The following is a 21,782-nucleotide window of genomic DNA, read 5'->3' as shown; positions in this document are numbered from 1 at the left end:
GTTGGAAATGCGTCCCCCTACTGGGGTTGCGTGAGAAGGGACCCTGAACTGAGCGTCACTGTTTTGGTGGAGGCATGCCACCTCCTCTACTGGGGCTGCCTCTACCCTTCCCACGTCCTCTTATTACCCATGCCGTAACCCTGGGTAGACTGTTGGTTATTATTGCTCCACGGTGTACCCTGCCCCTGGGCATAGTTAGATCCTCTCTGGGAATTTTGGCCGCGTGGGCGACGAAAATTGCCATTCCCTCTCTGATTGGGGGGTTTATTGGTTAGTTGGCCTAGGGATTTGAGTGTTTCATACTGGTCCTTGGCATTTTTCAGCGCATCCTCGACCGCCTTACCAAACAGATCCGGCTCCACCGGTTTATCTAACAATGATGCTTGGGTTTCAGCTTTGAATCCAGACTGCCTTAACCAAGCGTGTCTCTTGATAACAGTTCCTTCTGCTATCAATCTGCAGGCGTTATCCGCGGCATCAAAGGTTGCCTTTAGAATGCAACCGGACACGGCTCTTCCCTCCGCCGAAACCCGTGCCAACTGGCTCTTTAAGGGTTCTGGGGCGGAGTCTATGAGTGCTGCGACTTCTTCCCATTGATGGCATTTGTAGCTGGCCAACAGGGTGGTGGAGTTGGCAATCCTTGCCTGGTAGGCAGAAGTGGAGGGTACTTTCCTGCCCAACTCATACAGTTTCTTGCTCTCCTTGTCGGGAGGAGCTTCGGACGATGACAAGGGTGTTCCAGCCCTCTTACAGGTGTTTGTAACAACTAGGGAGTCCTGCTTCAGATGCCCTCTTATATACAGTGGGTCTGATTGGGCTGCCCTGAAAAGTTTCTCAATCCTGGGGTTCACTGCTCTGGTGAGGTTAGGATTTACGAGTGAAGGGTCTATTCTCCTCTGAATAGACTTCAGGATAGGGATGGCCTCCTTTCTCCCACTAACTCTTCGGCGAAGTCCCTCTCCTCTTGAGCACCCTGGGTGTCAATGTGGAAATGTTCAGCTGCTCGAGACAGAACTTCATTCAGGAGAGGTTGGTTGTCGACAGGGGAGTCGGTAACCGGGGGTTCCTTCTCTACCGGGGAATCTACTCTGTAGGTTTCCGGGTCATCCTCATCCTCTTCTTGGTCCTCATCATCCCCATAGTAGCCCATACCAGTTTGTTCTTCCAACATGCCCAAAACTGGATCCTCACAAAAGGATGTCTCTCCTTGATACTGAGAGTAGGGCTGTACATAGAAGGGGTCCGAAGACCGTGTTGGTGTTTCAAACCAGGACTTTTTACTTGGAGGTATAGGATCTTTAGAGCCTGAGGGTGCTGACCCGTCAGGAGTATAAGAGAGAAAGTGTTCAGGGTTTTTTGCGTACAAATCTGCCAAAGATGACATCCTTGACATGGCCCTGTCTATGTCATCACTAGACCATTCTCTAGAACTGGGGATGACTCTTTCTGGAAGTTTCTCTGACTTATCCTGACTAGACCTGGTGGTCTGAGTAGGGGTATTTGTGATAGCAGAAGACTTGGACTTGTCTGTCTGTTTCTGAGGAGTGGAGTGTCTTAAAGGAGTGGAAGTAGGCAGAGGCTGCTTCCTTTGTTGTTTGTCCCCCTCCCCGTGAGTGGAAGAGTGTTTTCCCTGTTTTTTCGCCCCTACGAAGCCTTTCGGCGCCTGGCGTCGAGGTTCGGGGGTAGTGTCCCTATCCTTCGAGTGTGGAGGTAGGGGTTCGGGAACCGCCGTAACGCGGTCTGTGGGAGCCGACTCCTGGAGTGCGGTCTGGGGATGGAAGTCGGCTTCGTCCTCCGACGATCAAACTTCCATTACCTTGAGGAGCGAGGCACTCTTGGCAACAGTGGATGATTGCCTGGAGTCATGCGGCGATCTTGATCGAGAACGCCCAGAGGACGCCGATTCGGACCGTTCTCTATGTGCCTCTTTCCGAGAACTCGACGTGCGCGTTGAGTCCTGGTTGGACTTCATGTGTTTAGTGGAAGTGCTGTGGGAAGCGCTTGTGTTGCCGAGGGTCTTCCCCATTGCCGCCCTGCCAGACGACCTTCCGAGGTCGGGGACTTGCGCTCAGCTGTCTTTCGACTCCATAATGCCCTCGCCGTCCGAAAGCACGGCGTCGCTGCCATCGCTGAAGGCGCCCTCCGCTGCCATGGCTTCTTGACGCCTGGCGCGGTGGGCCCAACGCTTGATCGAACGGTCCTTAAGTGTTTTGGGTTTAAACCTACTACACGCTCTGCAGTTCGCCTCGGGGTGGTCCCTCGGCAAGCAGAGATTGCACGTGGCGTGCCTGTCGACCCAAGGGTATTTGCAGTTGCACTTGGGGCAGAATTGGAAAGGGGTACCCTCCATACGCACCTTGTGGCAGCAGGCTTGTAAGTGTAGGAATATATAAGAATGTACCTATATACCAAAAGATTGTAGAGTATGTCTGCCGCCCACTCTCCCTACTTGCAGGGCCGAGGCCAGCGGCCTTCCAAGGCCCGGGCCGAGGCCAGAGGCCTTCCTAGGCCGGAATCCGTCGTGCAGCTGTCGACGGACGAATTCTTCTCCGGGCCGGCGTCGAGTGTGGAAGTTCGGTGACTCGACGTTGGGGTGGAGAAATGGGTAAATTTGACAATATTTAGCAAAATATATATATTCCATTTGAGCCAGGTCACACTTTGCATTGTGGAATGTGTGACTTGGCACAAATTGAGTTTCCTACTTTCACATTTCAGGTGAAAGTTTTTTTTTCAAACCTTTAAAAACCCACCATAACTTTCTTGGTGTTGTGTATACATACATGTATATACATGTATTTGTTAGACTAGCTCAAACTAAGTCAAACCTAGCATGTTTTAAATTAAGGTGATGTAACCACTGAAAACCATTTCCTGCCTTGCGTGAGCACTACTCACCCCCCTGACATACTCAGCTTTTCTATACTCCCTACACACCTGCAAGCCTCGCTCCGGAATCCTTTATGCCTGATCCACTTTGCAAATTATGAAACTGCAGAGCCTCGATTTATAATGTCCTCCATTGCAAATTCAAATATAGTTGAGGAGCTTAATGACATCATTTGATAATGTGTATTTTTAATACAGTAGGCAATACATCAGCTATGCATGGCATAGTAGATCCTGACTTATGTTCCCACACAGATCATGGTCATGTATTACACATTATTTTAGAAAACGTTTTGAAAACAATGTAACATCGCTTAGTAATTTCAATGATAGTGATGAGAAAGGGCTACAATTCCATTACTGCAGAGGAGGCACGATAATACTCCTTTGTTATACACCTATCGTTTTCTGTATTTTTAGTGTCAGGAATTGAAGACATTGTGTGTTCAACATTTTTTCAATAAGGTTTTAAGAGCAGGCACACACAATTATTATATCACAATAGTTTGAAAAAGAAAAAAAGTATACCCTAAAACTATCTGGTGAGCATAGATGAAGCTTTTGCCGAATGTCCTCAGGGGCACCTGCACAAAGCCGATAAAATATGTGGTAATTCCTTTCATCTTGTCCTTGTACACAGATACGAGATTTCTCCAGGAGGTAATGGGACACAAATCCACCAACCACTGAATTCTAAAACAAGAAAATGCATTCAACATATAAGCTTAAAATAATACATTGTAACTTTACACTTTCAATCCCCGAACTCAGTCGTCTTATTTAAAGCACTTGGGTAACAGATTACATGTTGCACATTAACTATTAAATACAATATTGCCATTTATATCTGCTTAAAACAAAAACATAAATCACATTAGAATTCTTGTTTTTTGAGGAAGGGACAAGAGAGGAGAATAGAAGTACATTTTTGACAACTCTTCCATTCTTTTAGGCCTTTATTATCACAAGCGTTCTTCCCTGCTCTTACCTGGTGCTGAATTACATCCCTAACCTTCTTTAACAGTCCTTCCAAATTCAGGAAATCCATGACCCAAATAAATTTACAAAGAGCACTTCTTGCTTTATTTTCATTGACACCATCATAAAGCACAGAGATCAATCCAACAGATGAATGGTACACCAAATAAAAGGCTTCAACATAAGTTGGAAAATATGGTTTTAAAAATAAGGCGTCCTTGGTTAGAATCAAACCATACACACTTCTGTATGTCATCCAAAAAATTGGACCCAATAAATACTTTTAAAAAACTTTAAAATCTCAAAAGATCTCATTTAACATTAATACATTCATATAATCAATACTTAAACCATTTAATAATCTATACTAGCATAGTATCTACCCAAGTCCATAAATGAAACCATTTTATTTAAGAAGTGTACCAACATGTTCAAAATGTATTACATGATGCAATTTACAATTAATACAATTCAGTTATACACCAGATAGGAAACAAATTAACTGAGCTCACTGGTATGTTAGTAAGAGCACAGCTCATAAACCATAAACTAGTGGGATGGGAGCAAACATTTTATGTTATTTTAGGCAGCACTTTTAAAGTGCAACCTTTGCCATTTGAAGGTCAATTGGCACTGAGAGTTACCTGGAAAGAGAGGGGTACCGCCTCGAAAGTCCCAGAAGAACCACCCACATAGCGATTCCACCACCACCTAGAGTGGCTGTTGGCCAACAATGGTCAGGTTTTGGTGAGTCTTTGATGATACCTTAGCATCAGTGCCTGAATGCATTTGTTATTCTGGGACGTTTGGTTTGTAACATCTATGACCTTGAGTGTGTGGATGTATGTGAAAATCCTAGCTGTGTGTGGTTTAACCGACATGCACTTGCTCTCTTTGGGGTTCTGGTTATACTGTATGTGGAGATGAAGTGAGCAGTTGCACTGTGGTGAAGTGTGGGTGTAAGAATGGAAGAGAGCGTGTTAAGAATGGAAGATATTACAGGTTATTGTGTAATACAGGAGGGTAGGTGCTATGGCGAGTGCAATGAAGTGTGCGAATAGTGGGGCAGAATACAGCAAAATATTGTCAATATGCAAAAGAAAAAAAAGGGCATGGACAAAGGTAGATTGGAGTAATTTTCTCTGCCATGTGAATAGCTTTACAGCTATGGGTAGGCTATTGTGCGTCAGTGGCGAGTGGGTTGTGGGAGAGGCATATCAAGAGAGAGAGACTCAAAAGCAATAGTTTGAAAACCTTTATTTATAAGCTTTGTTGGGTTGGTGGAATGCCTAACTGGCCCCAACTCTAAAGGGGCGGTTCCCTCAACTGATGCGTCCAAGGCTCGTCAATATCCGTAAGTCCAAAACCAAAGTCCGTCTTTATCTAAACCTATCCTTGCCCTCACTCTTAGACAAAATGTGTTCAGGGATCTACATAAAGAAAAATGGTCGTTAAAAAGGAAATGTAAACCACAGCAGGTTTCTGGAAGTCTTACCCATAGATGTAGTTCTGCCAGTTCAAAATAGTTCAACTCAAAAGGGTTGCCCATGGAACCTTCCATGTAGGGCTCTTGCAGTGAGTCAATAAAGTTCACAAGGTCTCTGGGTCTCTTGAGGTTTCTTTCCTCAAGCTTCGATCCTTCCAATTCCAAACAAAAACACACAGATTCTGTTGGGCCTCTCCGGGTTCCCTTCCCCAAGCTTAGGCATTTCTGGTCTCACACAAAAGTTCACCGTGTCAACATGCATCGTTTTAACACACAGTTCTTCCATGGGGTAGTGTCAGAGACTTTTCGAAAACAGCGGGCTTTGCCTCCTTCCGACTTCTTACCCCTCTTTTTGTACTCTGTTTCTTCCGTTTGGCACCTTTCCCTATTGTGCTCTTTTTCCACTAAGGCTTTGTTTCTCATTCAACTTCTTTCATCTTTCTTTCCTTCACTGGGGCACACCTGTAGTCTCGGGAGGATAGCTCAGCGGCAACGTGCTCGCCTTGGAAGCAAGGCGACACATAGCAGCACAGGTTTGATCCCCGGGTCCGCGCTTAGAAACCTCTGGGTATTAAGCGCATTATAAATAACCTACCATATCATATCATATCATACCCTTCTCTCTTCTTTACTGTGCCTCTTGCACACGCTTCTCGAATTTCTCGTGCCCCTGGCACATTCTGTTCTTTGGTCGTGCAGCCTTGCACCTCCCTTTCTTTGTGTCTTGTTTCTTGCACTTTCCCTTTTCAACCTGTGGGACTTTTGTACCCTCTTTTCCTGCTTTTGGGTTTCTCGCAGCATTTCTTTACTTTCTCTCACTTTGTATTTCAATTTCCTAATCTGGTGGGTCGCTCGCACCCTTCATTCCTGTTTCTGGTCACTCCTGCCCTTTCTTTGCTTTCTTTCATTCATTTTCAATCTGTCAGGACGCTTGCACCCTCTATGCTGCTTCGGGTTGCTTGCACCCTCACTTTACTGTCTTTCACTTTGTGCCCCTTTCCCACTCTGCTTTTCCTTACTTTCTTTTTCTTTCCGCTTACTGCTTTACTTTCTGCTTTCAAGCTGCTGCTCCCACTCCAGCCATCCTCACCCACCTGGGTTCCTCTCATTCGCATAGCGAGACTCACCCAGACAGCGTGGTGCCGGCGAGCAGTTCTCCGGGATATGGGGTGTGAGGTCAGGGTCACACCACCTGCCCCTCAGACACACCTGGGACTGACACGTCCCAGGGGAACGAGCACTGGCCTGGACACAGCCAACAAGAAGCACCTCGCCTTCCTACGGCTTCACAGTGCCACGGCTCCTTCGCCACACTGCAACCGCTCAGGTATAGCGGACCAGCATATCGGCATCCCGTTCTCCTCTGGTCCTCCCAAGCTTCTCCTGTTGTTGCCTTCACGTTCTGAACAGCAGTCCCAGCTCGCTTCTACTTCTTGGCAGAATCACACATTTTATACCTGAAGTAATTGTCAAGTGCAGTCAGGTTTAAATGGTTTGGGTTGATCGCTTAACCATGCCTGACTATCAGTGGGACAGTCTACTGGTGTTACAGGGTAGGCCTCACTGTGTACCCCTATGTTGTTTCTATGGGTAATCCTCATTGCTTCTGATCGCCTCATCTTTGTCCCAGTACTTATTGGAAATGGGGAGGAGGAGAAGGGGTGTGCTTGGAAATATTCCTTTGAGGCTGAGGGAGAGGGTTGGTGTACAATTGGGAAAGGGGGAATGCTATGTCTCCCCCTTGGGTATTCTCCTCCCAATCCCCCATAACCCTCCACTCAGGTGATCCTGGGATCCAAAAGCGCTGGCCCTACCCATGCCCCCTGAATGTAAGATCCTGGGGGAGTAGGTGGAAGAATACGTCAGGTTTCTCACAGTTGTTAAAGGGCAACAGTTTCATCTTTGATTATAAAGTGGCTGTGATGGATTTACTGGGTTGATGGTGGAGGAATAGAGCAGGGGGAGATTGTCTGTGATGATGTGGTAAAGTGAGCTAAGAACCTCAATAGGCGATGGTGAGGTTGTGAGGTGATGGAGCAGGAGTAGAGGCAAGGTGGGAAGGTGCAATTGGGAATACAATATATGCGTGTTGGACATTGTGGGGTTGGTAGGTGTAACCAGGTGTGGTGTTGCATTGGTCAGATGGGAAGGTGTTTGGAGGCGAGGTGGGACAGTTCATTTGATGGCTATTCCTTGTGGCTGTAAGAAAAAGGAGCAAGTGGCAATGAAGCAGGGTGTTGTGGGTCGACAGGACTGTGTTAAGGGAGGGGAATGAGGTATATCAGTGGACAATTGTACATGTAGTATTAGGAGAATGGAGTGGATATTGATAGGACAGTGGCACAGGTATTATAATAACTGGGGGATCAATCAGCAGAGACATTTGTACCAGAGTTGGAGGGAACGGGAGGATGCTATGGAGAGTGGGAGGATGTGGGAGTAAGCATATTGTGGGCAGGGAGAGCATGAGATGGAGAAGGTTTGACAGAGGGGGCTGCAAGGTGATGTGAGGAGGCAGGCATGAGGTGAGTAGAATGATGGGTAATTGGTAAGAGGAAGCAGTAGTAGAGGGCTGTTTTGGTGTAGGACAACCCGGACATAAAAGTTAAACTGAAGTGAGGGGTTTGAGAAGAAAGGTTTATATGGTGTGATAGCTAGGGGGAAGTGGACATTGATGAATAACGGAGCCCAATATTATCCAAAGGCTGAATGTTTCTGTTCAAAACAGTATCCCAAACAATGTTAGTCTCCACGCAAAATATTGCAGATTTTAAACAATGACCACCCTGGAGGGAGGATACCTTATCACAAGTAGAACAATGTAGTATGGATAAAGATGTGCCTGGGAGTAAAAAAAACAAACTATACATAAAAGTAGTTTTGGGCCATAATCTGCAGGCAAAACACACATTTTTGGCATCAAATGACACTGGAGGAAAATGTTTGCTCTAGCATAGTTAAAATTGCTCTTCCATGTTATGCTCAAATCTTGTGTGCTCCTTTTGAGTTAAAGATTACCACTAGAACAGGTGGAACCTCTGTGAAAAGTGTTCTTTCTACAATTTGGCTATTCTCATCACACTATACATGGATAACTGTAAATAACTGACTAGAGCCACCTTACACTTTTACTTAGCTACATATGTTATGCTATTTGGCATTTATATAGCGCTCTATATATCATTGGCATGACCTCAAAGCGCTGGGAGGTTGAACGCCCTCAGGGACCGTAGTCCAGGTCAGTTGAGAGAGTAGGGTGTTGTAGGGTGCTTGTGTGCAGCAGTTATGTGTGCAGCTGATGTAATTGCCTGGTGGAAGCTGCATCCTAGCATTAGGTGTGGTGTATTGATATCGGTTGAATGTGTGCAGTCTGGCGGGTGAACACCAAGACTGGGCTCTGGCTGCGTTAGGCCTGTAGGACGCTTGTGTGCAGCTAGGCCGGTTTGTCATGGGGTATAGCTGCGTTTTATTAGAGCGATGAGGTGTTCATGGGGTGATGGTCGTATGTGAGCAGCGCCAAATAGATCGAGAGGTATAGCTGCACTCTATATGAGTGGTGGTGCAGAGAATAGAGTAAGCATAGTGATATGAGAGGAGCGAGTTTGCGTGGAGTTATGATCTAAGGAGATTGATTGATATTCTGCATTTCAGGCATGCGGTTGCTTCTTAGCGAATTAATAAGCGTATTCAAGGATTACATTGTTCGGGATCTCATTGAGCATTAGTCATCGGGTTGCTATGGTACAATCGCCTCAGAAGGATGTGGTTGGTATTACTTAAAGAGCCACGTTTTTAGAGCTTTGCGGAACGTCATAGTCTTGGGTGTGTCGAATATAAGGTGGAAGTGAGTGCCACAGAGTTGGGGCCAAGGTTGAGAAGGCGGATCCTCCGATCCTGACCGAGTTGGAATCACTAGAATCAGGGTAGTGCTTGATCTTAGAGTATGGGAAGGGAGGTATGGTTTTATCTTATCCTGTAGGTATAATGGGCCGGTCTTGTGCGCTGCTCTGTGAGTGATGCATAGGGTCTTGAAAGTGGCCATTTGTCCGACTGGGAGCCAGTGGAGGGTTCGGAGAGTGGGTGAGATGTGGTCTCTTGGGCCTAGTGCAAGGAGCAGTTTTGAAGCAGCGTTTTGGGCTCTTTGTAGTTTGTTGAGATGGAATGCCGGGGTTCTGAGGTATAGGGAGTTGGCATAGTCCAGTCTTGATAGCACAATAGACATTATTGCGGCAAGTCTGCTAGGGTAGGAGAGGTAGGGAAAAATGCATCTGAGAAGTTTGAGGCGGTAGTAACAGGATTTTGGCATGTTGTTGATCTGATAGGAGCGGCTCAGGCCCAAGTCCATAGTGCAGCCTAGGTTTTTCACTGAGTCGGAGTGGGGTGGAGGTGGTCTGAGGGATGGGGGCCATGGGACCAGATGTGGTAGAAGGGCAGTATTGCCACACACTATGATTTCTGTTTTAGCAGGGTTCGAAAGGAGGTAGTTTATTGTCATCCATCGATCAATCAATATCGCAGAGACAGGTTTCGAGGTCGGAGAGGGGGTCGGTGCCTGACTTGGGGGCTCTTAGGATAATTTGGGTATCGTCAGCGTAGTTGTAACAGGAGAAGTTGTGCATGCAGATGATTCCAGGTAGAGCGGTCATATAGAGGTTGAATAGGGGAGCAGACAGGGATGCGCCTTGGGGTGCTCCAGTGTTCACAGAGCGAGCAGTTGAGACATAAGGGGAGAGGAGGGTTATTTGTTTCCGGTTGCTGAGGAAGGAGGCGATCCATATGAGAGCAGTGCCACAGATTCCTAGGGAGTGAAGGCGGTCAAGGAGGATTGAGTGGTTAACAGTGTCAAAGGCTGCAGAGAGATCGAGGAGAATCAAAGCTGCACAGCCTTCAGAGTCTGCAGTGACCTTGAGATCATCCCAGATTGATATCAGAGTGGTTTCAGTTCCATGCTTCTGTCTGATTGTGTGGGTTTGAGAAAACAGTTGGATTCTACAAAGAACTTGAGCTGGGAGTATGCAGTCCTATCAATGAGTTTTGCGTGAAATCTGGTGTTGGAGATCGGTCTGTAATTCTTGGGGTCAAGCAGGTCAAGGGATGCCTTTTTTAGAAGTGGCTTGACATGCACAATTTTGAAGGCATCAGGGAAAATGCCAGAAGTGAGGGATTCATTTAGAATTGCTCTTGCATGATTGTCAGCGCAGGTAGACGAGAATTTCATTTAGGACAGCAGCTGGGCAGGGGTCGAGGGGTGACCCGGAGGGTTTACTGGCAGATAGTAGGTCAATGAACTCGTCTCTGGAGATGGGTTTGAAAGAGTCAAAAGGTAGGGATGTTGGGCGTCGGGGCAGTGGGATCAGGAGGGGTTGGTGATGGGGAGGAGGGGGCGGGAGGAGGGACAGTTTGGTGTTAAGGGATGGCGTCCTGTCAAGAGCAGTGTTGTAGAAGTGTAGGGAGCAGGAGTCGCAGAGTGATTGTGTGGGAGTTGATTGGGTAGAGGAGTAAGTGGGTTTGACAAATTCAGATATGATCACGTGGAGTTCTTTGCTGCGGTTGCCACAGTTGAGAATTTTTATTGTAATAGGCTTTTTTGGCTTTTCTATTTTTAAGCTTTGTAGATATAGTGGTGCATGGCGAATTGGATGCTTGCCATTTGCGTTCAAGGGAATTTAGTTTTTTGGACTGATCAGGCGGGGAGTGAACCATTTGGGGGACAGTCCATTGCGTGAGGAAGCGGTACGCGAGGGGGTGAAAGGAGAGAGTCATTAAGCCAGGAGTCGAAGGAGTTGATGGTTAATGTTCCATCAGGGGGGGGGGATTGCAGGGGGGCGAAGAAGCAGGGCTTCGGCTAGGTTGGGGAGGATCTTGACTTTGTTCCAGCATTTCAGATCCCTTGGGAAGCCAGGGGAGGTGTAAGAGAAGGGATAGGGGAGTGGATAGAGAAAGGGATGGCGTAGTGGTCGGTCCAGATGAGTGGTTTGGGACGGGATAAGTAACCTAGGACATGGGAACTGAAAATTGCACCAAGGGTGTGCCCACCTTTGTGGGTTGGACCAGTCGTATGAAGGGAGAGGTTGAGCGCGTCAACGAGTGGATGAGTCATGGGGTTAGTGGGGATACTGAACCAGATATTAAAGTCTCCTAGGAACGTAGGAGATGGGTGATTTACTTGAATGGTAGCTATCGAATCACAGAGGTTGCTGGCGAAATGTCTGTCGTACCCAGGGGGTCTATAGATGAGGAGGAAGCTGTGGGTGAAGGTCGGTGGTATAGACAAGTTTTACTAGTAGGGATTCACAGGAGGCAGTGCATATCTGGGATTCGGCTAGTGAGACAGAGAAATAACGATTGAAGAGGACTGCCACTCTGACACCCCTGGAGGGTCTATTGTGGGCAATGAGTGAGTAGCCAGGGGTGAAAGCTTTGTGTGCTACAGGGGCAAAGTTGTCGGAGAACCAGGTTTCGGTGATAAAAAGGAGGTCTGGCTTGTCAGAGGTTAGGAAGTCATAAATGCTGTGTCTGTTTCTTGCTATTAAGCGGGCGTTAAACAAGATGCAAGAGACTTTGTTTCTCCATTTGGCCTTTGCCAAAGGACTCCGCCACTCCGACCACGCAAACATTGTTTCTCCTCGACCTGGATTCGAGGTCCTCACACTTGCTCTGCAGTTTGTTCATCGTGTCTTTAATATAGGAGATGTCACGACTGTGGTGGGCAATAGTATCTTCGTTCACGCTTATCCTGTTCTCAGTTTCTGTGACACGTGTACTCTCCTGGTCTATTCTGGCTCTCATGGAGCCGATGGTGGCCACTATATCGTCCAGCTTGGTGTTTACTGCAAGGAATCCATTTTGGACTAGTGTGGCCAGTTTATCTTCTCTATCCGTCCCTTCCTGTTCGCCTGGCACACTTGTATCTGGATGTGTGTCCACCGTCACAGCGTGGTTTGCCGTGTTGGTAAACGTGTCCATAGGGCCCCTCTTCTTGCCTCCGGGAGTTTTGGATGTCCTGTTTGTCTTGCTTGGCTCCCCCATGGTGTCACTGAGTCGCGTGTGTAAATTAGGTTTATCTTAGAGGCTCCGCAAGGTTTAAACCACCGCACATGGGCCGGGGCTCAGGGAATCCGCAGCCCAGAGCAGTAGGTCATCAACGTAGGGCCGTGATGCACAAATGGACTGTGTCCTCCCACGTGTATAGTATCAAGCGAACTCCACAGCACTCCCAGGCGCCCCGTTTAGTATAGCAGCACAACAAGGTTAATCAGGGCCTGCAAGGCACCTAGAAAGAGGCCGCGTGGCTGTAGTGTAGTTAGTACAGAGCTCAGGCTGACGAGCAGCCGGGTGTACCCCGTTCAGTCTCAAGAACTGTTTGAAGGCACCAGGAGGTGGTTAGGGATTAGGAAGTCTGTAGTCCCAGTGTAGCAGGGATCGAGTGCCGTTCCGCAGTGTATTGGTGGCGTCCCCCAAGTCCAAAGAGCCCACAACACCCCCAGGCGCCTCGCCTGGTTTGCAGCGTGCCGGTGTGTACGAGTCTACGGGGTGTAGCAACCGTGTGTCATCCGCGTAACATCCACACGTTGCCGCAGAGTATAATCTGTCGGGTTACTGCCTATTTTCCACCCGATCACACTAAATGTCCTGCAAGCGCGCCAGGAGGCGCTGAAATTTCCGGGGGATCAGGACCACATATCCATACAATGGGAGGGTGAGATGTCTGCCAGCGCATAGAGCGCTTCATATAATGAGACGCGGCCAGGAGCCGTCAGGAGCAGATTCCTCGGCAGGACCGGTATACCGCCTCTCCTGTCCCCACTCCTGATGGCTGCTTACTTGAGTTTCCAGTTGCGTTGTCTTCAGGCCCACGCGCGGGTGGGAGCTCCGCAACTCAGAGATCTGGGGAAGGAGGTGATCGAGAGTCACGCAGGTCTACGCCAAGGGCTCGGGCTGAGTCAGGCCGTCCAATGAAGAAGCCTGGCCCCTCCAGACACCGCCTCGCAAGAGCGCGGGCTGCGTAGCAGGGCCGGGTGCGAACCACCAGCTTAGGCTCCACCCCCTCGAGGCCCGCAGAGCACAGCAACCGCAGCTCCCGAGGGATTTCTCCTGGTGCCGCGCGTCGACACTGCACTGCTGCTCGTGTCGGCAGGTCTCCTCACAGCCAGATCTCGGCAGTCCGGTACCGCTGTGGCTTCAAATTTTCACAGGTTGTGGTTCAGTTCACCGGCAGTCGCTCCAGTAGGTTTTTAGTTTTCGAGACGGCCTACAAGCGGATCTCTAAGCGCAGGATCTTGTGGTGATGCAGGAGCACCGGGTCTAGGCGGCCATTTTTTCCGTGAGCAACAGCGCCCCTCTGATGCAAGAGACTTTGTGAGGGGATGAGGGTTTCGTCAAGTTCATCGGAGTGTGAGCTAGAGGGGCATGGCAACCTGGTAGGGTGGTGGGTGTGGTAGGAACATTCTGGGTTGCTGAGATAGGTTGAGCAGGGATACGGGGGGCTGGGTGCCTCTGGTGCCTGGGTGTTAGCTGAGAGGGTTACGTCGATGGGGGGTGGGAAGAGTAGTCTGGCTGAGGTAGGAGCGTGAGAGACGATGGGTGGATCTAGGGTGGTTGGGAAGGTGGTGAATGTGTTGGATGGTATGAGGGGTTTTAGGTGGGCAGAAATTGAAATGGGTCTGGCGGGCAAAGAGAGTTTAAGGGTACAGGGTGAGAACTCAAGAGAGAAGGGGTGGAAACTGGGCGAGGGGAGTGCACAGGGGTAGGGGAGGGGGAAGAGGCTGGGAGGGTGGGCTGAGGCAGAAGTGGTGAGGAGTAGGGGGCCGAGGAAGAGGGCCAGTCATGTTTTCTGCATTTCGTGGGTTTTGATGCCATAAGGGTGTGAGGGAGGGTGGGCTGGTCGAAGGGGGAGGGAGATGAGGCTATCGATCTAGCAAGTGAGAGAAGTGCTACACTCAGAGAGGGGAAAGGATGTGAAGGGGGAGGCTTGTTGGCGGGGGTCGAGAAGGGGTTATGGGAGTAGGAGGGTTTGGTATGGGAGGTTGGACAAGGGGGTGGGGTGTTCCCCAGTGGGCTGAGGGGGAGGGAGTGTGTGGCATGGGAGGATGGTAGAGAGGGAGGGGAGTTCTTTGGAGCCCACAATGAAGGAGTGGAAGTGGAGGTAAGTTTGTGCTGTTTGGAGTGCCAGAGAGCTCCCCTGGCTTGGGAGTTTGATAGAGGGCGTCGTGCATGGGTGGGGGGTATTAGGGTGTTCTCAATAGATGTCAGAGGGAGGGTGGGATGGGGAGAGGGGTTTCGGCACTAGAGGGGGTAGTTGTTTGGCACGCCAGAGTGCTCCTCTGATCTTAGAGTTGGACGAGGGATGATGGTAGGAGAGTGGGCGGCCGGCGCCTGGTTGTATTGATGTACGGGGGAGTGGTGCGTGGTTTGTGATCAGGTGGGGAATAGAGGGGGGATCGTGAAGTTTGGAGCTAGAACGCAGGCCATGCGCCACGAGCGGGGATCCATGGGGAGTGGGTATGGTGCGGGGAGGCTAGGGATCAGGACGGGTCGGAGAGGGGGAATGTTGCGGGTTGGGATCTCTATCCTGGGGGAGGTCAGTGAGGTGCCTAGAGGTTGATGAACTTGCAACAGTCGATGTATAGGCCCAAGATGTACAATCTGTGTCTAGATTCTGGTCACTGAGGGTAGCAGTAGGGAGTTCTAAGTGAGCGGCATAGGCAGCTAAATCACAGAAATATGACAGAGTGTAATTGTCTAGAAGTGTGTCAACTACAGTGGCAGATTCTAGCTGCAGCTTAAGTTAATGGAGCGGTGTAGGCAAATAGATTACAGTATTATTTGGGGTGGCACCCACTAGATGTGAATCAAGTAATCAGGAACAGTTTCCAAGTCAAAGAGGGTACTTTCTAGGTGATTATCAATGCATCAGGAGCAATTATAAGTGTGTGGAACAAATAAATCACAGTAATATCACGGAGGGCAAGTCTAGATGTGAATCAGGCTAACAGGGAGAGATTCTAAGTGGGTGTGACAGGTAGAATAAACGGTAATATACAAATAAGTTTAGCAGAAACAAGTTCTAAGTATGTGGGACAGGCAGAGTGAACACAATATTTCAGGGGCACTTTCTAGATGCGAATCAGGTCAGCAGTAACTGTTCTAAGCCATTAAGGCACCTTCTAGAAGAGAGTCAATGCAGCAAGAGCAAATGTCTAAGTATGTGGCACAAATAAATGACAGCAATAGCAGAGGGGGTACTTGCTAGATGCCAAACAGGCTAACAGGAGCAATTTCTAAGTTTGTGGACATGGGAATAAATCACAGTAAAATCTCAGGAGGAATAAAATCACAGTAAAATCTTAGGGGTACTTTCTAGGTGCGAATTAGGCCAACAGGAGCGATTTCTAAGTGTGTGGGACAGGCAGAGTAAACACAGAAATATCTCAGGTAGAATTAAAAAAAACAGTAATATCTTAAGTGTACTTCTAGAAGCAGAACAGGCTAACAGGAGCAATTTATAAGTTTGGGAACAGGCAGGATAAATCACAGTAAAATCTCAAGGGGAATAAATCACAGTAATGTCTCGGGGGTACTTTCTAGATGCGAAACAGGCTAACAGGAGCAATTTCTAAGTGTGTGGGACAGGCAGAGTAAACACAAAAATATCTCAGGTAGAATAAAACACAGTAATATCTTAGGTGTACTTCTAGAAGCAAGTCAATACAGCGAGAGCGGATTGATAGGAGTTAGTCTGAACAGTTTCCTAAGGTACGATGTAGGTTTACATTTACAGTGTTAGGATAGTTCGCAATGTAGTAGGGCTTTCTGGGTAGAGGAATTGCTCTTACCCCACCCTAGTCACACCTACCTTGTTGGTCGCTGCTGGTTGATGGCTGGCCACTGGCTTCCCCGGCTGACACAACCTGGAGCCGCCTCTGTTGAAATCCCCCTTAGCCTTCGGGCCCTTAGCTGCAGGGGCTGCCCTGGGAAGGTCAGTTATGACTTGTGATCTGGCCTATCAGGGGAGGGCCGAGAAGCAGGAGGAGTGAGGGGAAGAGAAACCAAAGCCCGGAAGGGGTCAGGTGACTGCCGCGCTGCACGCAGGGCCTGGGGGTCACCAATAAAGATGTTGAACAAGCTAAACAAGGCCCAAGAGGGTCACAGACACACCAGCTCACCTGGGGAAGGCCTGAGGTAAGAAAGCCATGCACTAGCAGTGCCGATGGCTGTCCTGGAGGGTAGACCATGAATAGCCAATCACGGGTGGAGGGAGGGCCGGGAGGAGGGAGCGGAAGAGAAACCAAAGCCTGGAAGGGGTCGGGAGACTGCCGTACTGCACGCGGGGCCCGGGGGCCACCAATAAAGATGTTGAACCAGCAAAACAAGGGCCAAGAGGGTTACAGACACACCAGCTGACCTGGGGAAGGCCTGAGGTAAGGAATGGCCGTACAAGCCTTACTGTCTCTTCTAAGGAAGTTTAAACCAACAGAAAAAGTAGTAGAGAGATGGGCACTTAGTTATGCATTAATTCAGTGTATGAGTAAACTTTCCATTCCGGAGGTCATGGTAGTAATATAGTTTATTAAAGAAACCCTCCTCGGACCCTGGGTTTTTGGCAAATTTCACCATCATTACTATTACCCTAAGAGAAATAACAACATAGCTTGAAGCAACTGCATCTACTGCAGAAGTGTTTCAGATTGAGACATGGGATGAAGGAAGCACTGCGGTATGAGGTGTGGATTGAGAGGTTTAGCTTAAGTATGCTTCTTTTTCTGGGCCTCAGTTGCATGCAATACTGCTGACCACCAGATTCTGGTGAAAGGGCTAGAATGTGCATCATGCCCATCTAGGTCTCTACCGTGGTTTCAGTTCTTCCTTAAAGAGAAAGACAATTTAATAATAGTAAATAAATTCACCTCAGGGTGCACCGCTCCGAATGTTGACATCTCTGGTGTGCCCCTGCTTTCCCCGAATGTACTTGATATTCTTATGGTCCCACTGGAGGACTTGCTTTTGAAACAGAGACTACATTGGCCAGCCTATGCCAATGATGTACAGGTTTTTATTGAATGTAAAATGGAACGCAAATCATACACTTTGTATCTCATGTCGAAAAGATATAGAAAGATAGCTGAAGAACAGCTGATTTCAGCTCAATATATGAGAAAACATCCAGTTCAAAACAAGAAAAATGTTGCAACACATAAAAGTGGGGGCATGGTCAGCTATGGTCAGGCCCGCATGTACGTTCTGTGCTCCAGCTCCGATATCCTCCCAAGGAGGTGGGAAACCAAACATTTTATATGGGAAGATGAAAATCGAGGGGTTAACCACCGCAAGCGGCCTATGTTGTTCAAGTACATTGGAAAGGTATGCTAAGATCCGAAACAAGTTTTAATGCAACAGAGTAGGCAGGGCGGAACAGCGCCACCTAAGATGGCCGATGGAAGTTGTGAAAAGCTCAGAGACTGAGTGACAAAAGGAAATACCAATGCTCTCTTACTTTTAGCAGAGTAAGCACATCCCGTACACAGCAGTGAGGCTGAGATCAGCTGAACCCGCCTAATTTGAGGTCAGATAATTACACAAATTCGTATTAAGAAGCCGAGAGATGCCCACACGATTGTCGGGGAGGGTGAGCTAGATCAGCTGGCAGTAATATTTTGGTTTATCAATCGCAGGCCATCAACTTTGCATATGGTTGTTGTGGCTTTCAGACACTTGAAGAAACCTAATGCCCCACAGACTCTTTGCTCTCTTACCTCTCCAATGTCCTCTTCATCCCTCATGTCATTGTACCAAAACACAATATCAAAAGCAAACATTCTAAAAATAAAATAAAATCCAACTCTAGCTTCTCAGAAAATCTCAAACCATGAAATATCATGGACACACGCTGCCAAGAAAATAGAGAGAACCCCTCTCCGTTCATAAACACCTCTTGTCTCATTCACACTAGTCTTAAAAGAGAAAATCCAATTTGTGACAAAACATTTGCATGCATTAAGGTTTTTTATTTCCACTGAACAGTTCAACTACACTCATCAAAATCATTAGGGAGCTTTCCTCTGCCACCTCACATGACCCAAAAATGTCACTGCTCACAGAATCACAGTGCCCAGATTCAGGAACAATGTGCAGATAAATACAAGAAAACAGCTGTTACATCCAACCCAATCCCTCTGCAGCGATAGACGTATCCACTACTACTTCCATATCCTTTCTTCCCTCCCTGAAACATTGCTAGTCTTCTTTTTATACCTCCGTCATTATAATGCATTTGCACACACTTCTCTCAAACATTAAAGACACAGCCCACTCCAGATCAAAGACGGGTTCCAGTCTCCCACTTCAAATGTACCCCCCACTACATCTCTTCCATAAAAACCTGGTCTCAACACACTTCACCCATGAAATCACAGATTTGTTTCACTCAACCCTTCAATAGCAAACATTCTATAAAAAAAAGATATTTGGAAGATCACAACTTTCTTGATTGCCGTCATACACAGAAACCACAATTACCATGGTCTATGACAATCTTAGGATGCCCTTCTGAGAATTTGAGAATGTGGAGTCTAAGGAACTTTCATTTTGTAATTTTGCTAGACATACAAGGTACACCGACATTGTGGTAAACCAACATCTCCCTTAATGTTACATACAGCTTTTAATGACACAAAAACGGCCAGATTAGGCTGTTTGGCATTTTTACACTGTGTTAAGTCAGAGGTTTACTCCATCCATTACATTAAGGGGACAGTCAAAGGCACAACATTGTTTAGCTGCCACAATTCCCCCAGTCTCCTCTAAGAGAGAGGGAAACATTAAATTCCCTGTGCTCAACATCCCCCCAGAGATGCAGTCTCTGACCCTGAATACATAATCATCAAAAGGGGACTACATGTTTCAGTCGCCTTGCTGCAAAAATGCCAAAGACCAAGGACAGCATTAAAATTCAAGAAACTTGTCAGAGGAACCATGCCCACAATTTTCCCTGAGCAAACCAAAACCACTTGTTTGCTTACCTCACTAACAGGCAAATACACCGCTGGCACACAATGGAATACAATGGATTGCAGTCAGAGGTCTCAGAATACTAGGAGAATAGCTTTCACAGAGTGTTTTCGTCTCCTTCCAGCTCAGAGAGGAAGAGAAGGAGCTATTAATTCATAAGGGCTGTGTGATGCAGAGCCCCGGCGCAAAGTGCAGCCTGACTGCAGTCTTGTCTGTTGGACTGGCTTTCACCGAGTGTTTCTGTCGCCATCCAGCTCAGAGAGAAGAGGAGAAGCTATTGATTCTTAAGTGCTATGTGAGTCGGAGCACCGGCGCAAATTGCTGGGACAAGTGCAGTGCGACGATGGACAACAGATTGAGTGGATTGCACCATGTGCATAGAGTCTAAGTCGCTTTCGTCATAACTACTGCTGCTGCTCCCCATTGTTAATAGACATCTTGTCCTACTTCGTGAGCTGTTAACGAGGGCACTGCCTTCTTGCGACTGACTTTGTTTCTGCTTTCTTTTGTACGACCTTATCCCTGCGGTTTTTGCAACCAGACTAATTATACCAAGTAGGTTAAAAGGTTGTGTATTATATTTAGGGATTAGGTTTATCCAAGATTTATTTATTTTTATTTTATTTTATTTATTTTATTACATTTGTTATACGCCCAGACCCGGGGGTATCACGGCGTAGTTACAGACAATGGGATAATGCAATCTTAGAATGAGCATTGAGGTGTACAGGTATAACAATCAAAAATATACAATAGTAGGAATCAACAATATACACTAATATACAAAGTGGTCAGGTGAAATAATTGATTGGAGGGGGTTAGTGCACTGGTTCAGTTAGAACTTGTTGAAGAGCCAAGTCTTCAGAAGGCTTTTGAATTTGGGGAATGAGGTTTCATTCATAATGTAGGTAGGTAGCGCATTCCAATATCTGGGGGCCAGTATTTTGAAGCTGCTGCCCCCTGCTTTCTCTCTTTTGTATCTGGGGGTTTCAAGGAATGCGTTTTTGTTGGACCTGATGAGTCTGGTCTGGGGCTTCAACATGACTGTGTTGTTGAGGTATTTGGGCGCTTTGTTAGCCCTGCATTTGTGGGTGATGCTCAGGGTTTTAAATTGTATTCTGGCTTGTATGGGGAGCCAGTGGTGGTCTCTTCTGGTGTTGGATATATGTTCAGATTTTTTGATGCCTAGAGCTGCTCTGAGGGCTTTGTTTTGCATGAGTTGAAGTTTAGCTATGTTGGCTTTGGAGGTGCCAAGGAATAGGATATTACAATAGTCTAGCTTAGACAGTATGAGTGCTCTGGCTAGAGTAACACAGTTGCTGGTAGAGAGGAATTTACGGCTGAGGGAGATGAGTTTAGAGGTGTAGGAAGTGGATGAGGCTAATGTGTTTACTTGTTTAGACATGGATAGTGTGGCATCTAAGTACACGCCGAGGGTCTTGACTTGTTTAAGAACAGGGATAATGGTTCCATCGATGGTGAATGATTTAAAGGCGGGCTCAAGGGTGTTGATTTTGCTGGAGGAGCCTAGTATGAGGAGCTCGGTTTTGTCGTCGTTGAGACAGAGGCTGTTGTTAGCCATCCAGTTTTGGATGAGTGAGTAGATTTGGTTAACCAGGAGGGAGTCTTGTTCATGGTTGCCTGAGAGAGGACCTGTTTAAAGAGCGTTAACAGGATACTAGCCCACAGTTTAGCATTTTCTTTAAAAACCCTACTGTAGATGCCATCTGGACCACTAGTCCTAGAACTTCTACTATATGGCGGGCCAACTCAAGGTCATCCAAATCAATATTCAACTGCCACGCAATCTGTGATAACCTGACAGTAGCAGGCGACACACCCTCACCTTTAGAAAATAGTTTTAAGAATTGTTGAGACCACAAGGATTCAAAGACAATTGGCTTGACAAGAAATCCGTTTACCATTATGTCCATTTAATAGCCACCAGATTGTTTGTTGCCTTGCACTTTCTTGTGCTGAGCATTAGCGTGCCTTTGTGCAGGTTCACTTCCCACTTCTACCTTTATTTTTTTGGTGGTTTCATAATGCGTGGTCAAACAATGTAATCTGCAAAGTAAAGGAGGTTACTCCTTTGGACAAGGAAGTTGCTCAAACACTTGAGAATGTTGGCTCTCTGTCTTCTCCGGCGCTAGCACTGCGCTCATAAATCACCTCGTTTTTTCCTCATACTAATACTAAACTGTATAGTCCAATCCTTCAATTTACGTTGGAGGCTGTGTGTTCAAATGGATCTATTCCTGAGCAGTCTTCACCTTCATTGTTGATTTTCCTTGCGAAAGAGGGGCTAGATCAATCAAATTCATCTCTAATGAATGCTTTTCTAAATTTAGAGGACGAAATTAATTCCGGTGACGAACCCGACGAACCCAAATGTCTCCCTGTGCCTTTTTCTTCAATCACA

The 21,782-nt window shown here is 47.3% G+C and overlaps 1 protein-coding gene across 8 annotated transcripts in view; it reads right to left on the bottom strand.

Moving 5' to 3' along the window:
* Positions 1 to 21,782, bottom strand: part of MYO6 (myosin VI) — a 1,279,197-nt gene that overhangs the window by 781,567 nt on the left and 475,848 nt on the right. For all 8 annotated transcript variants that reach the window (XM_069606282.1, XM_069606276.1, XM_069606277.1 and 5 more), the window contains exon 9: positions 3,418 to 3,582. In XM_069606282.1, the coding sequence (XP_069462383.1) occupies positions 3,418 to 3,582 (165 nt within the window). The remainder of the gene's footprint in view (positions 1 to 3,417; positions 3,583 to 21,782) is intronic.

Source organism: Ambystoma mexicanum, chromosome 4p (genome assembly GCF_040938575.1).
Source record: "Ambystoma mexicanum isolate Mex_15411 chromosome 4p, UKY_AmexF1_1, whole genome shotgun sequence".
In the NCBI taxonomy this organism is placed as follows: Eukaryota; Metazoa; Chordata; class Amphibia; order Caudata; family Ambystomatidae; genus Ambystoma; species Ambystoma mexicanum.
This window is presented reverse-complemented; position numbering and strand designations above follow the sequence as displayed.